Here is an 18016-nt window from a genome sequence, read left to right on the forward strand (position 1 = left end):
CAACGGACAAAGACTGGTTTATTTTTTTCTCCTAAATAAAAAGAGAGCACCTGTTTTCAGGTTTGTTTGTACCTTTAGAAAAACAAAAACTGCATATACGCAAAATCAACACATCTGACATCTATTGTCAAATGTAGTTTATTGCTTTTTACGCTCTGTGAACTTTGTTCTATCGCGGTTTTTCGAAGGGTTTTGATTACAGTTCGGAGGGAGTTGATTCTTGCAAAATAAGTCGGCCCGTGACCCCACTCAAAAAGTAAAAGAAGTTGTTAAGGGAAACCTTCTGGTGGTAAACGTGGAATAGGAAACGGTTTGAAAAGCTGGATTGAAACGCCCCCTGGTGGGCAGAAAATGATGCATGGTTGGCTCAAAACGTTTGTTGACAAACGGCACCTAAAAGAAAGTTGAGAACAAAACGGAAAATATTTGATGACTTATATAAGAAGCCCATGAAATTTTCCATCTCTACTTTAGGTCAGACCTAAAAAAAGATACAACCAACAGCAGAGACGTTTTTTCCGAACCCAACACATCTTCCCAAGTAAACGCAGCATTATGATTGTTAATAAGCTCCCAGTTTAATATGCTTAATAGTGTCTTTCTCCTGTGGTCAGCTTTTAACGTCTTCCAGCTCCAATTTGTTTCTTGTTGCAACCGCAGGATGAGTAAAGGGAGAATAATCTGGGATGTGTGATTGACAGGAGCAGAGCGGAGCAGAGCGTAGCAGAGCGGGGCCGTATGCGTTTCAACCTCATACTTCTCATGTCAAACCACAGAAAGCCACTGGAATTTTTTTTTGTTCCAGTAGAAAGCCTGGAGATAACACATCTAGTCTCATGCCCCACGTGAAACCTGAAATTACACGTCGCTGAATCCTTCGTGTGACTTTTCTCTTGCAGAGCAACGACGTGGAGGGCAGCATGTGGAACTGGATGTACTACATCCCCCTCATCATCATCGGCTCCTTCTTCATGCTCAACCTGGTGCTGGGCGTACTTTCAGGGTATGGCCTGAACTCTTTCAGCCTGTAGCTCTGCGAACAACTTCCACACGTTCCCCTTCCGCCGTTGCTCCTGTGCGCTTTGTGTTGTCACAACGAGTGGAGCAAGAGAGAACGTGACGTGAAATGTTTCCACAGGGAATTTGCCAAAGAGAGGGAGCGGGTGGAGAACAGGAGCGAGTTCCTCAAGCTGAGGCGGCAGCAGCAGATCGAGCGAGAGCTCAACGGATACCTGGAGTGGATCTGCAAAGCGGGTCAGTTCACGCTGATGGACACGTTTCCTTCCGATACGCGCAGCTCCGGCTGCTGCATTTACATCTACTACTCGTTCACTTTTACAGAGGAGGTGATTCTGGCTGAGGACGACGCCACGGGGAACTTTGATGGTAACTGATTGTCTTTTCTTTTTTTTTTTTAGCATCTTTTTGCGGGTTTCACCTCCAGAGCTCTGTGAGATGATAGCAATTTAGAATAAGAGAACTTGGTGACCGCGGCGTCAAAATGTGGCCCAGAAAAGCAACAGATTTCTTTGCGCAACTTCTGATGTGCAACTTTTAATTTAAAGTCTCCGAGAGATGGCATCTGAATAAATTTATCGTGTTATTGGGATTCTGACTGGTTATTTAAACGTGGAAACGAGTGAATAAATGTAGCGTGTGTACGTCGACAAGCGACAGACCGTGGGAGACTGACATTTCAGAAAATAGTGGGATGAATCACCAACCTTCATTTCCTGCGTCTCGCCAGGTTCTAGACGAAGGCCGACCATCAAAACCAGAAATAACAAAACAGAGCTGTTGAATCAAGAGGAAGGAGAGGACAACATAGGAGATGCAGTAGGTAAGGAAAATGGAAAAATGGTAATGCACATTTCATAACTTGGTTATTAATCCTTTTAGTTGCTCAATGTTTAGTTAATTAACAAGCTAAATACTTCGCTTGAGGCCAAAATATTTAGCTTGCTAGCTAAATATGTAGTCTGTAATACTTCATTCGAAGCTAATTATTTAGTTTGAAACTTAGTATATAGTTTGTAAGCTAAATATAGAACAGCATATTTAAATATTTAGCTTTAAACTGTGACATTTATAGTTTAAAGCTAAAATATAAATATTTCACTTTAAAACTTATTATTGTTATTAATTTCACCACGACTAAATAACATGGCGACACTATGACTGAAGCCTGATGACAGGCTGCATGACCCAAATTGTTGCTGTCAGTTTGTTGACCGTGTGACTTTCCCAACGCCGGCCCCTCTGAGTTGCCCTTCTTGCCCCGTAGGATTTGCTCGCTCCAGCATAAAGAGCGGTAAGGACGGGGCCAATTACAGTAAAAATGAGCGACGGATGCGATTCTTCATCCGGAAGATAGTGAAGACGCAGGCCTTCTACTGGACGGTGCTCTGCCTGGTGGGCCTCAACACCATCTGTGTGGCCGTGGTGCATTACGACCAGCCAGAGATTCTTTCCGACTTTCTCTGTGAGTAAACGCACACTTGGCTCTGGGTAACTTTTCCTCAGCTGTCACACTTTGGTCACAAAGCACACGGCTGCTTTTCTCAGCAGTGCAACGACACTCAGCGGTGACTCAGTTTTTAACGTGTGGTCTGAGATACTTTTTCACTTTCATTGCGCTTTCGTGGATCTTTCTTACTTTTTGCTTACATCGTTTGCCGGTTTTGTTGGTACTGACATGCGAGACGCATTCAGCAGAATCACCTTGTTGTCTCTGGCTGCTGTCCAACACCATTAGCATATGAAGCTGGAGTTCCTCGTGGAGTCCATTTATCACCATGCTGTCATACACTCTTCCACTCACGCCACTATTGACTTCTACTCCTATTAGTCTTTGTGAAATACTCATGCACGCTCCTTTCTGACTGTATTCGTCCCCACCTCTGCTTTTATTCGCACTTTCTCTCCGTTTTCCTTACATTTGTCTCTGCCTGCTGCTACTTCCTCTCCTTGTTCAACCTTTTTTCCTCCTTTTTCTTCATTTGTTTCCCTTTCCTCTACAAACATCACACCTTCCTCACTTCTCCTGTTCTTCTCCCCTCCTCCAGTCTATGCAGAGTTCATCTTCCTCGGTTTGTTCATGTCTGAAATGCTGATCAAAATGTACGGTCTGGGCATCCAGCCCTACTTCCACTCCTCATTTAACTGCTTCGACTGCGTGGTGAGTGCCCCGACGTGCACACACACCTGCACACACACATTCGCTTTGTGTAACGGCTTGTAGTTTTTTGAATGGATCAGGTTTAAGTTTGTTCATATTTAGCTCCAAACGGTGCTTCAAAACATGTCACCAGTGTGTTTTCAGCTAAATGTAGCCTATTTTACCCGTCTTGCTTGTGGGTTTTGTTTTTAAAATTTCAGGCTCTTTCAAGGAAAATTAACACATTCACTATAAGGTGGCATACATTCGACACAACAGCAACTTAAATCTCACAGCAACAAACCAAGAATGACATTTCTTTATCTCATTCTATTCTGTGCAGATGCTCTGTCTGCGCCGTTTAAGATTCACTCACCACCGAATGAGAAATGCTTGTACTGAAACAGCGAGACCCAACTTTCAGATCCTTTCAGTTCACAAATGTTTGACCGCTTGTAGGGCACTGAGGGTTTATTGCTAGATGGTGAGTTGATCCTTAAATGTGGGATAAAAATAAAACCTCAAAGCAACAGTAATGCATCCTGTCTGGTTTGATTTGTCACTTATACACTCTTAAGGATCAACTGACCCTATTTCTAGTTAATTCAGGTAATGAATGTTTTGTCACTTGAACATTTATTAATAAATAAGTGATACATTGTGTTTTATTTAATTAGATTTCGTATTTATATGTGAACTGACTCTACTTTCTGAGGGGTTTTTTTAACTAATATTTTGCCACTGAGAGCGGTGAATTTTTATCAGTTAATCTTTAATATACAAATAAATAAAACAGTGCATAAATGTCGCTGTGAAAGTAACATATCTTGTTTTACTTACTTTTTTTCCATGCTTAAGGATCAAGTTGCTGTACTTTTCAAATAAATTGCCTAAGAAATATTTTACCATTTATGGTATATTCCATTTATCCCGACAACTCAGAAACTTCAAAGACTTTACGAGATCGGCTACATTTTCTCACACTTAGTAACTTGATACATCAACACGCATGGCAAGACAGGAAGTTGGGTTCTAGCTGGTTAGACGTCTCAGCGTCCTTCGTTCTCGTCCTCTAAATGATACGGGAACAAATATTGCAGCAAAAGCAGACATGGAGGATTGCCAACTAGTAATTTACTAAATACTCCTCATTTATTACAGTTAGAAACTATGCAACAAAATAACCGTAAATTCATATCTGATTGTTTCTAAGCAGCTATTTTTAAGCACATCTAATCTAAGTTGGTAGATTTTGATTGAATTCAACTAAAGCACTTTTTTTTTCCAGTTACCTGCTTGGTGGGTTTGCTTTGAGATTAAAAAGTGTTAAGTGTGTACACTGTTATTCTCTAGTTGTTTTCCTAAAGTTGTATTTCTAGTGCGTTTAAAACACCCATGGTCACTTGGAAAAGTGCAGCAAACCTAGACGTTTTGAGTCTGCACATCTGAAACGCTCCGGATTTATTTGCACTTTAGACGAGTGGAGACGATTTGCACTTCAGCTCAATTACATTCCTAAAATAACCAAAGTGGAGATGTATTGTTTGTATTTTCTGTGTGTGTGTGTGGTTGTGTGTTTCCAGGTTATTGTTGGCAGCATCTTTGAGGTTGTGTGGGCCACCATAAAACCAGGCACATCGTTTGGAATCAGTGTGTTGCGAGCTCTCAGGCTGTTGCGTATCTTCAAAGTAACCAAGTAAGTAAAGTAAAAGTCCTTAGTTATCTAGATTCCACTTTAATTCTGTTGTCAGTTCAACCCTTTCTGTAAACAAGCAAACAGAGAAAGACGCCTGAAATCTTAACGGAGGTGTCAGGAAGCGTAATAGATCCGATCTGTTCTTCTCTTCGTAGATTGTTGCCGTAACATTAGTAGCGCTTTGAAATTAGAGACCCAAAATCTACTAATCCAAAGGCAGTAAATCTTGAACAGACGTGAGCAGACGCTGCTCTGGCTTTATGAAGGTGGACAGACCTTGAATTTACTCTCCCTGGAACTTTAACTCTTATCATCTTTAAGGTGAAGGTCACAGGAAGATTTAATTCCTGAAATCCAAATGATCCCATATCAGGGCCTCACAGGCACAGTAAGAGCAGAGGACAAATGAAGACTAAGTATATTCTAAGTATCAGAAGTAAAACATGTTTGACTTAGGACACGGTAACACAAAAAAAAAACAAACCCAGAGAGGGCAAAGAAAAAAGAGAACGCAGGTTGGAAAGGTAGGTTACAGAAACTTCTGGAGACGCAATGCGACTAAGGCCAAAATATCATGGGAATATGTTTACAGGCCAGAGTGTTCCTTTAACGGAGCTTCTTTTTTTCTTTTCGTACAAAAATTGTGCATAAATTCCTACACTGCAAAAATGTGTTTAACCACAGAAAACAAACATCCTGTTTAGATTATTTTCCTCATGCGTTTCGATTTCTTCTTCTATTTTTGTTGACAGATTGTTTTAGTTTCTCTCTACAACTCCTTAGCATCTCTACTTCCTCAACACTAAAGTAACCTGCCCCTCTCTGGCCTTCCTCTTCCTCTTCCTCTTCCTCAGGTACTGGGCGCCGCTGAGGAACCTGGTGGTTTCGCTGTTAAACTCCATGAAGTCCATCGTCAGCTTGCTCTTCCTCCTCTTCCTCTTCATCGTGGTCTTTGCTTTGTTGGGGATGCAGCTCTTCGGAGGACTGTCAGTATCGGTGCAAACTTTACATCCTCTCCTGTTTTGGGAGTTTTTATTACTGCTGTATTCAGAATTACTTCTTACTTTCCTCTCGTCAGATTCAACTTTGAAGACGGAACTCCGCCTACCAATTTTGATACGTTTGCAGCAGCAATCATGACGGTGTTTCAGGTCAGAAAAAGCAAGTTGCGATGTCCTTTTATTGCATGTAGTAAGAAACATTTATGAATCAGTCGGAGATCAACTTAAAATGTTTGAAAGTAAAGAAAGTACAACGCAGGCCTTCGTAGAGTCATTTTTGTCAAGAGTGTCTCCGTAACGTTAACAAACTCTTCCAAAGGTGCCCATAACCCCTGAAATTAACATTTTGCTATGCAACAGCCACACAGTTTAATGCATGTTATTAAGATTTTACATAAAAATAGTAAACGATTTACTTTCCAGCAGCATGATGACTTTAAAACATACAATGGATTGCCTCAACTCAAAATCACACAAACAAAAATCTGTCCCGGTCAGCCTGTGTGCAGTTTGGTTTTCTTTTTTTTTATAATTTAAATGAAGTTTCCTCTCCTCGTTTCTCTTTAGATCCTGACAGGAGAGGACTGGAACGTGGTGATGTACGACGGCATCGAGTCGCAGGGAGGAGTGAAGGACAAAGGGATGATCTTCTCCATCTTCTTCATCGTCCTCACACTCTTTGGCAACTGTATCCTGCCCTCATGCACTCACATGCTAGCTATGTTTATTTTATGTAAAATGTGCCAGTCAACTTGTCATTTATACAGTTTAAAAATAAATCAGTTTATTATTTTGAGATTTTTACTCATATGGTGTGTTTCGCTTTTAAACTTCATTTTGATTTCAGTTTGTTTTAGAAACCACAGAACTCCTTTGGTGGAACCTAATTTTATATATATATATATATATATATATATATATATATATATATATATATATATATATATATATATATATATATATATATATATAATATATAGTTTAGTTTAGTTTAGTTTAATCCCTAGCTGTTTGAAATGTAGCATCAATATTTCCCCAACTCCCACCACAGACACACTGCTGAACGTGTTCTTGGCTATCGCTGTTGATAATCTGGCCAATGCCCAGGAACTTACTAAGGTACAGAGTCCCTCATATAAACAGTTTGTTTTGGATTTATTGAGTTAATTTCTTCCAGCTTCGCAAATAATCTCTTCACATCGTAGATCACATATTTATGCCAATGTGACAAACCTACTCAGAGTTACCAAAACCTATTACCTGTAATTTCCGGACTATAGAGCTCACCTGATTATAAGCCGCACCCCCTACATTTTTAAAGGAAACACATTTTGTACATACATAAGCCGCACCGGTGTATAAGCCGCACGTGCCTACATTGAAACATGAGATATTTACAAAGAAAGACGGTACACAGAAGGTGTTTTTAAAGTTTTAATAATATGCTGTAGCTTTTCTTTCTGAACAGCAGCAATATAGCAAAACAACACTAACAGGGCTGGTTTAAATAACATAGGGTTAAAAGTGAAGGAGAGCCGTCATCCTCTTCCTCCTGTGCAGTGAAACCATGGAAGTCTTCTTCCTCAGTGTCTGTTTCTTTATCGGCCAGCTCGATTGCTTTTAACTTTAAAGCTGCATCATATGCATTTCTTCTTGCATTCTCCATGATGAGGGTCTGTTCAAGCTCATTTTATTCATGCACAAAGCACAATGTTACATTAGTCTTCCTCTACAGATATATTCCAGCTGTCTCACGCTTACCTTTTCTGCTCCAGCGCCCCTACTGGCCGTTATAAAAAATTCATAAATAAGCCGCATCCTTGTATAAGCCGCAGGGTCGAAAGCGTGAGACAAAAGTCGCGGCTTATAGTCTGGAAATTACGGTATCTCCTGTCTTGTTGTTTTGGTTTCATTTGTTCATTTTTGAACAATCCTTCTCGAATTTAATGATTTCAAATTTATTTCTTCTGGTTAATGTGTTTTGTTGTGTCACGTGTATTTGTGTGTTGCTCACTGGAACAAAGTTTTGACGTTTGAACCGATATGTCTCTGATAGGACGAAGAAGAGCAGGAGGAGGCAGCCAATCAAAAGACGGCGCTGCAGAAGGCTAAGGAGGTGGCAGAGGTCAGCCCGCTGTCTGCTGCCAACCTGTCGATTGCTGCGTGAGTACAACGCCCTCTGATGCAATTAATCACACAGACACAGTATGTGTCAAGGTTTTTGTAAAATGCAGTGATTATGCAGGTGAATCCAAGTAATTTAGATTAATACTGACATTTAATGTATTTCAGTAATTCATTGGAAAAAACTGAAGCTATTAATGACACAGTCAGCATTCACATGAGTATCAGCTGATATTGGTGATTTTTATTTTTATTTTTTTTAACATATCGGTATCAGTTTGACTTTCATCTTATTGACTTTCATCTTTTTGTCGTTTTTGTTTCTGGAGGGGCAGAGGGTTGGCCACTAGTCACTGCACGACGATGCTGCCAAGATAAGGCAATAAATCTAATACCAGTCAATATGGATTATCGGCCACAACAGCAATGTCAATATTAGATATCGGTATTGGCCCAAACTTTCATATCGGTCCATCCCTGCTCTTCAGCATTTACTTCTACTCATTTACAGATCCATTCGATAAGTTAGAAGATTATTGAGAAGCTCATTTATTTCAGGAGCTTTATCTCTAAGTGAAACACATTATTTAGATTAATTGCACACAGATGGATGTTTGAAAGCCTTTATTTCTGTTAATCATAATGAAAATTACATCAGACCAAAAAAATAAAAAATAAAAAAACACTTTTTAAAAACAGAAATTACTGAGAAGCTGTTTTTTTTCTTCTTCTTCTTCTTTTCAGCAGAAGTTTCCACCTGCACACTTTACCAAAAATACCAGCAGCAGGTTTATTGACTTGTGATTGATTGGAAAACTGATCCAAATAGAGAATCTAGGAAATATTTTCAAGAAAATTTGAAAACCCAGATCCAACAATGCAGGTTGATTCCTTTACATGCAGACAACATAACAAGTACCGAGTGCATGTACTGTGTAGTTTGGGCATGATGGAATTTTCTTTATAAATGAAAATATTTTTTAATTGATCTTGGTTGTTATTCATGTTTTGCAAGAAACTGAATTTTGGGCTTTTACCACTGAGTCCACATTTTTACAAGCCTGGTCTTATAAAATCCTAAGATTTTCACATGAATTAATTCCTTCACATTCACAAAGCAAAGGTCCCTTTTGTTAACTCTTTTGCTAAAATATGATGCACATGCACAGGAAAGACATAAACCACGCGAACCACTTGTCCTTTGCAGCTGCCTCCTGTCATTAGTGATTGGCAGCAGGCATTCACAAACACACTGCACACTCCCTCACAAGCAAAGTGACACGCCGTCCTATAAAATATGATGAGGCAATTGTTCGCGGAGTGAAAAGAACAGATTCAGGGCTTTGTGGCGTACAGAAAAGCGAGAGGCGGACAGCCTAAACTCTGTTCCCTGCAGAAGAGAAACGCTGACATCAAAACGGAGCTCAAACAAACCTGCCGCCTCCTTCAAAGTCACATTGGAGACTCTTCAGGCCCTGTACTTAGTTAGCCCAGGCTTTGACTGCAAGATTTCAAGCAGCTTGCTACTTAAACATTCACAATCTGCTCCCGTGGAAAGATTAACACGTTTTTACTTTGGGAAATTAGTTTCATATTGAGAATTAAGGTCACATTTTCTACAGTACCTTTCGCATATTTCTACTGTGATTCTCCAAACCTCTCGACAGTTCCAGTACATTTCCAGCCATTTATTACGCAGGTTCTGTGCAGCATGTGAGCACATCCTGTTCAACCTTACTGCGCTTCACACACTTATCCATTACAACACTCATCTTCTAATTCAGATTTACCATCCCCTCTGGATGTCTTCTGTCTCAAATTTCTTGTGACTTTTGTTTTCCTCCTAAATTCCCCCCGGAACATTTATTTATTTTTTTTTAATTTTGTTCATCCCAATCTCTGACAACAGGAAGGAGCAGCAGAAGAACCACACCAAGCCCAATAAGTCTGTGTGGGAACAGAGAACCAGCGAGATTCGGCGGCAGAACCTGATGACGAGTCGTGAGGTTCTCTACAATGAACTGGAACAGGATGACTGGAAGGTGGAAGAAGGAGAGGAGGTAAGTACCCCCCCGTCTCCCCCTACCAGATGCAACTTCTGTTGTTTTAAAGTTAAATTTTGAGTTTATTTTATCAACTTATCTGGGAATGTTTGGTTCTGACCTGGTTTTTAGCCACCATTCATTCTGGGTCATGCTGGCTCCACAGATGTTTTAATTCCAGGGTGTAATATCCCTTTAAGCTTGTGAAAAATCGCTGCCATGGCGCTGCTATATGGGACGACTTGAAGCTGCGTTATTAAAGTGGGCCACGCTGAGGAAGCCCGAGAGCCGCACTCAAACGCAGCTGGCTACTCGGAACTGGAGCGGGTCAGAAATGAATCCGAGGCCAGACGGTCAGCTGGACGTGGCTCAGCAAACTGTATGCAAACATGACGGTTTAAATTTAAACGGTTTGTGTGGAATATAAAAACGCTGCTCTGTGTGCTGAAGTGTGCATCTCTACTGTATAGTCGGTACAGAAAATATTCAGACCCTCTTAAAATTTTCACTCTTACATTTCTGATATTTCAGCTTTTCCTTTTTCTTTATTTTCTTTAACAAATTTACAAAAAAATTCTACATCTCTGTTTTTTTCTGTCAAGATGGGAAGTTGATGAACTTTTTTTTATTTTAGCAAACGGCTTCAATGAAGCAAAGAGTGAAAAATTGAAAGGGGTCTGAATACTTTCCGTACCCTCAGAATATTCTAGACTTGTTATGCAGTTTTTAAAGGCCTAGTGTAAAGGATGTTATGGTCATTTTAACAAACTTTTCAAACCCTTAAAAATTATTGAAAGCACACTGTATTGTCTTGTGTTGTCTCTGCCAACAACACATTAGTCCAATAAGCTGACCAGTAGATAAACCAAGAGGTTACACACTGATTGTTTGAGTAAGAATTTTCTTAATGCACAATTAATGACAAAGGAAGTTAAATACCTGAGAGAATGATTTGAGCTGGATGTAATTTTCCACAATGGCAGACCAATTAACAACAATCAGTTTCCAAGGACTTGACATGGACACCAGATGGCACAAATGGTGGCATCGTTAGTCAAGCTGAAGTGATGCAGGCTGAATATTCAACAGTCAGTCAAAAACAGCAAGTTACGGTTGTCAATCCCAATGGTTGTCTTGCAGACTCATTAGATACCTTTATCACTTACTGTAGCTTAAAATCTGTTCCATTCTGGGTTTGCATGAGGCTGTTTGACATTCAGTTAACCTAGGAGGATGATGTGGTGATTCTGGTGACCCGTGACAGAATGCACAAAGGCATTACAAAATCCTATCAAATCTAGCTACACGTATCTCTGTCTTTGTAAAACCCTTTGCCATCCTTCACCGCGTCTCAACGACCTTCGTCCGCTATACTTCAGGTCCATAGATATAAATTTAAAGGCCATCATTCACACAAGAGCAGAGACAGAGCATTTGGAGGGTATGCTCTACATCTGTGGTGGCAGCGCCGGGAGAGGACCGATGCTGCTACTGATGAAGAGAGCAACACTGGTCGTACTCACGGTGTTGTTGGCCGTCACAAGGTGTGACTTCAAGGTTCCTCTGATGGTTAGTTGGGGTTAACAGTAGAGTGTGTTATTGTGACTCTTCAACAAGTTAAAATCTGTCTACGATCAGACCATTCGCCCAATCTTTAATCATGTGTTGGATCAGCTCAGATATCATCTGCGACCCAGTGCTATTGCACTAGATCTCAAAGGTCAATTGATATCTCATGCAATACATCTCAGTTGTACTAGTAGTAGTTGTAAGATGACTTGCTTGTTGTTCATTGATTTGATATTGTTGTCATTGCCATCAGTCGCATGACTTGTTCAGTTTTATTTAATTTCCACCGCTGACTCAAACATCTGAAATGTGTTTTTCAAAACTAGAAATGCTTTTAGCCTCATGTATGTTTCAAAAACCTCCCTACTCTTTAACCCCTCCCCCCCAGGTGTCATTCCCACGGAAAGCACGTGGCGATGTGAAAACGCACCTGGACAGACCATTGGTGGTAAACCCGCAGGACAATCGCAACAACAACACCAACAAGACCCCACCCGGCGAGCCGCCGCTAGATCAGCAGTATCGTCGGCAGGATGTTGACCACCGGCGCCGCGCTGCTCACCACTGCCACTACCACCGCCATCACCACCAGAAATCCACCAACCCAGACGGCGTGGACGCAAGCCAGCTGATGGAAACCAACATGGGGCATGGTTTCAGCTGCACGTCTCTGGGTAACGTCGAAGGAAACGTGGAGCGCCACGGGGATGAAGAGAAGCACAGCCACCAGAGTCGCCGGGGCCATCGGCACAGGAACAGAGAGTGCCGGGAGGCTCGCAGCGTTTCTCCCCGTCACGGCGAAGGTGCAGACGGCAACGGTGAGGCGAGGAGGTGCAGGCAGCACCGCAGGGCAGCCAGGGAGGGGGATGAGGGCAGAAGACATCAGTGCAGGGCAACAGAAGGAGACGGAGAGAAAAGCGAGGAAGAGGGTGGACAGAAGGCAAGACGACATCGGCACTGCAACCAGGAACGATGCAGAGGACATCGTGGCAGAAAGTAAGGAAAAGGAAGGATCTATTTTTCATGCAGGAGTCTGGAGGTACAACGTAATTGGCAATATAATTTGATTTTGTCAAAGTGAGAGACGTGTCAGATTCAATGCTTATGCCCGGTGTCTTGCAGGTTGTTAAAGTTGTCCTGGTTCAAAACACCTGAATCTATTAATTGGTTACTTACTTCTGCCGAACCTCATGGCATTCCCTGAAACACATTCAAGACGCTGGTCATTGAGGACTGGCAAAGGACCACTATAGTTATATTAAAACTCTTTAAAAATACTTCAAAAATGATGACAAAATATTACCTTTATCTTTTCTCTTCAAAAAGAACCTGTTATTCAAAATTCACTTTTTGCATATTTTTGTTCTTCCGTTTGGGTCTTAAATGCCTCTAAAAGCAGCCCCAGATCTAAAAAAGGAAAACTACACCACAACAGTTTTTGATAAGCAGTTAATGGCATTTCAAAAACCTGGCCTGTCTCCTAGCAACCCAACATGCTCCGGCACATTTGAGCAGCTGCTTTTACTGCTGTATGAGCTGTACAGTGGAACACAAGTGTTTTGTTGTTGACTTACCAGCCACTTGCTGCATTCTTGTTGGTTGTGCAGGAGGATCCACTTCTGCTTTTCAAGCATGTATGGTTGTATAATTGTGCATCTGTTTGCAGCCATTTTCACGAGTGAATGCAAACGTCATCCAAGAATGATGGACACTCATTACATTTTGTTCTGCAAAAAAAGGAGTATTTGTATAGCCCATTGACCTATCTTAACCTGTTCAACAATGACTAATAGGTTACCTTTAATGATTCTATTTTCTTTTCATTTCTGCTCTATTCGCACGTCTTTCTGTGCAGCGCCTTTTCCTTTGCCCATGTCAGGGAACATCCCAGCACCTGCCCCAGCCTCTCAACTACACGGCCCATACAGCAGTACAATGAGGACCTCGACAACTTCCGCAACAACAGCAAGCTGGCCAGCGCCCAAGAGCACCCTTATGATCTCCCACCCGATCACCCAGACCATCCGGACCACCTCAACAACCTGCTGAACTGCCATGACGCCGACACCCACACCCTGCTTCACAGCATGGACAGCCTGATCTTGACCAGCATGGCAAAGCCCGACTACACATCGATAGACATGCCCCCCGTGTACCCGTATCCCTCCACCAACGCAATCTTGCAAGGTAATCGTCATGGGTGCAGTTGAAAATAAAAATGTATTTTAAGCTTGAAACCCTGTTGTTTTTATGTTTAAGACTCTTATTGTGAAGTAAGGAGGGAAGTGGTTCTTGAATTGCAGAATGGCATTGATAGAGTTGGCTAGAAAAAGTCTTTTTGTTGGACTGTCGCACAAAACTCTATTACAAAATCCTTGAAGAGGCCGCTACTGCTTTTAACTTGCTTTTCTGGCTGCATTTTGCATAATCAGAAGAAAATAACGACGACTTGTGTACAAATCATTTGGAAGTGTTGTGAGAGAGTTAGCAGTTAGCCGATAGCAACCAAAATGTCGGCATGTGCATTGGATCTTCTTATAGGACTATTTTCGTTAAAGAACAAGCCCCATAAAATAAAATAAAATATAAAAACACTAAAAATGCTATAAAAAACCTAGAGTGAAATATTCTACATTTATCACAGATTCTTTAGTGCATTTTTGCACAAAAAATACAAAACAAACAAAAAAGATTTTAAATCTGTGAATTTTTTTTTTTTTTTTTTTTGGGTGATTTTAAAGAATAACAGATTCTTTAAAATCTGTGATTCTTATGTAATTTGTGAAAACTTTGTTTAAGATAAACCCCCCGCCCCCAAAAAAGGGGAAATTCTTAGATTTCACAAAAGATTTTCTAACTTTCCTGTTTTGCCTCTGAGCTGTCGCCCTCAGATCTCTTACACGTTAGTCATGGGTCCATGACATTTAAGGCATTTGTGAATTCAGTATTATGAATTCTTCTGTCTCGTAATCTAAATTTAGTGTCACACCCCAAAGTGCAAAAACCTATTTATGACATTTAGTAAAATGTTATTACTATAGTGCTGCTTGTTGCAATTTAACAATAACATTACTAATTTAAGTTGTTTGTTATATTTCGAGGATTTTGGGGGACATGGTAACTGGAAAATAAGGACTGTGTTACCAAGACATGCTTTCAGTCATTAAAAGTAATTTTTTTCTTTTACTTTATAAATGTGCTTTTGAGGACTTTCATTAGATCAGATTTGTTTTCAATAGCTGGTCATCAATGACCAGCTATTGGGTCTTCCATTGCTACAAGGTTGTTTGTTTTTTTGGTTTTTTGGTCCATTTCCTACCAACCCACTGCAACTCAAAGAATCTGAACAAACCTTACAGGTAACAGGTACTCATGGTTATACAGGCAACTCAAATTTCAGACAATTCACCAGTCCAGTTTGGTCAACACTGTTGTTCACCCTCATGTACTTCTGTTCCTGGTGTTGCATCCATTATGAGAGTCCGACCCCCTTCTGTCAACCTGTCACTTATTTACCCCCTCTGCTTACTTTCGTCTCTGTGCTCAGTGAACAAGAACGCCAACACTGACCAGAAGAAGAGCGAGGAGAAGAAGGAGGAGGAGGACGAGGGTGAAGACGAAGACAACGCTAAGCGCATGCCTCCTTATAGTTCCTGCTTCATAATGTCTACCACCAATCCGTGAGTAGCTTTCTGCTAAATTTGAGTCAAAATCGCAACATTGTGCTATGCAGCGTTGAAATGCCCTTTTGGCATAGATGTGTTGTTTTGTTTTTTTTTAAATAGGAAAGTGTTTCGCAGACTGTTTTGTGCCAACACGTGCGCGCATTTCTGTGTTTGCGTCAGGTTTCGAAAGTGCTGCCACTACATCCTGACTCTGAAGTATTTTGAGTTCAGCATCCTGTCCGTCATTGCGATGAGCAGCATCGCCCTTGCAGCAGAGGACCCTGTCAAGCCCGACTCGCCACGAAACAACGTGAGGCATGCATGCGTTAGCGCTTTCCTTATCTCCTTCCAGTGTGTTCGTTTTGTCGATAAAACACCAAACATAAAAAGTCTTCCAAAGTCCCAACATTTATTTTCTGACTTACAAGATGTCAGCCTTTCTTGCTGAATCTAGCAAAGCAGCGTTTTGCTAGTGGTATTGGAGGCTGGTGCAAAAATAGTGAAATGTCAAACACCCCAATGTAAATGTAAAACTTTCCTTGCCTAAACAATTATGAGATTAAAATAGAGAATCAGTAATTGGAAACATATTTAGGTTCTTTCTTTTTTTTTACTCACTTCGTCCTTCAACAGTATCCTCTCTTTGTTGCAATTAGGTGCACAAGGTTAGTTATGCAGATTAGAAAGAAATTTAAATAGCCAATAGCTAATTATCACTGTAGTCTTCCATAAACCAACTTAAATACGGGTTGGTAAATTTTACAGTGTTTAAACTTAAGTGCTAAGTTCATAAAGCAGAAGAACAATTTTGTTGCTACATCCTGAATTTTTAACATATCAAAATATTTGGTAGTTTTAATATAGCACATTTCAGCAACTAGGCAGTTCAAAGTGCCCTTCATCAAAACAAAAAACAAAAACAAAACATCATAAAAACAACATGCAGTCAGTCACCAATTGAGGAACCAGTGACAAACATTACACTTTGTCGAGTCCCATCATCAAAATCATCAAATATGTTGGTCAATGTTCCATTTATTATGGTTCCAAAGCAACTCTAACCAGGCGTGGTTTTAGCCCCGATGTAAAGGAACTCAGTGTTCCAGCTGTTTTCTGGACGTTTGGTCCAGATTTGTGGTGCAGAAAATGGAAACTAACCAGTTAAAGCTAACTAGCACCTCCTCAAACTGCTCAGGATGGAAACTTCTCGGTGTTGAGCTTATAGACGACTGCTGTTGTATCGTATGTTTGGTTAAAATAATAAAAAGAAAAGTTAAATCGATGTTGTAGGTTACACTTGTGTATATATATATACATTTTTTTTTAAGCTAGGTGCGCAGCTGCTGTGAAAAAAAAAAACTGATAGAAGGAACAACAAATTCTTGATCAACAGTTTTCATTGACATGATCTGTAGGATTAGACTCATCATCGTTTTTGATCTAATCCTTCCTTTTCCCTTTTCCCTTTTTTTCAAATTTGATAATTGTGTCTCGTGGTCTTGTGTTGCTCTGCAGGTGCTGCGTTATTTTGACTACGTTTTCACAGGGGTCTTCACATTTGAAATGTTGATCAAGGTAACAAAGTATCACTGAGAGATTGTGGGTGTTCTATGTCTGTAATAAGTATATGCATATATATTTTAACTTTTAAATGTGGAGTGAAGTGTGTGTGTGTAAGTTTGTATCTGAAATCTACATGAAAGGGTTCCTACACTGTGTTTTAAAAGAGTGTATGGAGTTTTCTTTCACTCTTTCCCATGTTGTGATGAGTATGGAGAAAACATTTGTGTTTGCAGGTTTTACTCTCAATACTTGTTCTAAAACATTTGGAGATTCATTTTATTTTATGTTTTTAAATCCTCAAACAAGAATTGAATATTTCTTTCCAAATTTAAGCATGGTTTCTATTTTTTTTTAATTGTTCATTCTTAGTTAAAATATTTCTCATCAGGGCCGATCAAACTGAAAATCAGTCCACTCCAACCACCAGAGGAGTTTTTTCAGCATCTCTTTTACATCCAGGCGTGATAAAGCGAGGAATGTGTGGGAACCCCATCATGTGCTTGTCTGTGTTTGTGTCGTTCTGAACACTCTCCGTTTCTTCCAGATGGTCGTTCTCGGCTTGTTTCTCCACCAAGGGTCTTACTTTCGTGACTTGTGGAACATACTGGACTTTATAGTGGTTAGTGGTGCTCTGGTGGCCTTTGCCTTCACGTAAGTGCCCCACTTCACCACCCCTTCACTCTCCTCTTGATCACCTTCACCACACACACACACACACATGCATTTTACCATCCACAGAAAGGCCCGGGCTACACAGCCTTGTACGCTCAGTTACCCAGACAATCCTGATCTCTCTTCTCTCTCTCTCTCTGCTATTGTCTCTACCTGATATGTTTAAGAAATCTTCATCCTCTTCCTCTTTGCTATCCACCTTTTCTTTCTTCCTCTCACTGTTGATTCTGTGTTATTTTAATTCTTTTTCTCTCTTTCTTTGTTCTCTTCTTCGGGTATTGTCTGCTCTATTCATCTCTGTCCTCGATGAAACCACCTTCTTTGACTGCGGTCACTTCTTCTTCTTCTTCTTCTTCTTCATTGCGTAACGTAATTCCTGTCCAGTCTCCATCTCAGTTTCCTCATTGGTCACCATTGCATATTTCAATCAAGTGGTCTTTCTATGCATCATTCCCAGTTTCATCTGATGACACCCCGTCTCACCTTTAACTAAAACGTGGCCATGATACTTCTCATCTGAGTGTCGC

At 40.6% G+C, this 18016-nt stretch overlaps 1 protein-coding gene across 2 annotated transcripts in view; it reads left to right on the top strand.

Annotated features, from left to right (window-relative positions):
• cacna1ab (calcium channel, voltage-dependent, P/Q type, alpha 1A subunit, b) overlaps positions 1-18016 on the top strand; it is a 177069-nt gene that overhangs the window by 98850 nt on the left and 60203 nt on the right. For both annotated transcript variants that reach the window (XM_044114791.1, XM_044114792.1), the window contains exons 9-27: positions 900-1003; positions 1139-1254; positions 1342-1386; positions 1748-1840; positions 2285-2482; positions 3066-3178; positions 4741-4853; positions 5708-5839; positions 5932-6004; positions 6422-6542; positions 6906-6973; positions 7911-8017; positions 9888-10038; positions 11978-12585; positions 13445-13776; positions 15137-15269; positions 15435-15564; positions 16770-16829; positions 17362-17468. In XM_044114791.1, the coding sequence (XP_043970726.1) occupies positions 900-1003; positions 1139-1254; positions 1342-1386; positions 1748-1840; positions 2285-2482; positions 3066-3178; positions 4741-4853; positions 5708-5839; positions 5932-6004; positions 6422-6542; positions 6906-6973; positions 7911-8017; positions 9888-10038; positions 11978-12585; positions 13445-13776; positions 15137-15269; positions 15435-15564; positions 16770-16829; positions 17362-17468 (2804 nt within the window). The remainder of the gene's footprint in view (positions 1-899; positions 1004-1138; positions 1255-1341; positions 1387-1747; positions 1841-2284; positions 2483-3065; positions 3179-4740; positions 4854-5707; positions 5840-5931; positions 6005-6421; positions 6543-6905; positions 6974-7910; positions 8018-9887; positions 10039-11977; positions 12586-13444; positions 13777-15136; positions 15270-15434; positions 15565-16769; positions 16830-17361; positions 17469-18016) is intronic.

The sequence above is a fragment of the Gambusia affinis genome, linkage group LG04, assembly GCF_019740435.1.
Source record: "Gambusia affinis linkage group LG04, SWU_Gaff_1.0, whole genome shotgun sequence".
Lineage (NCBI taxonomy): Eukaryota > Metazoa > Chordata > Actinopteri > Cyprinodontiformes > Poeciliidae > Gambusia > Gambusia affinis.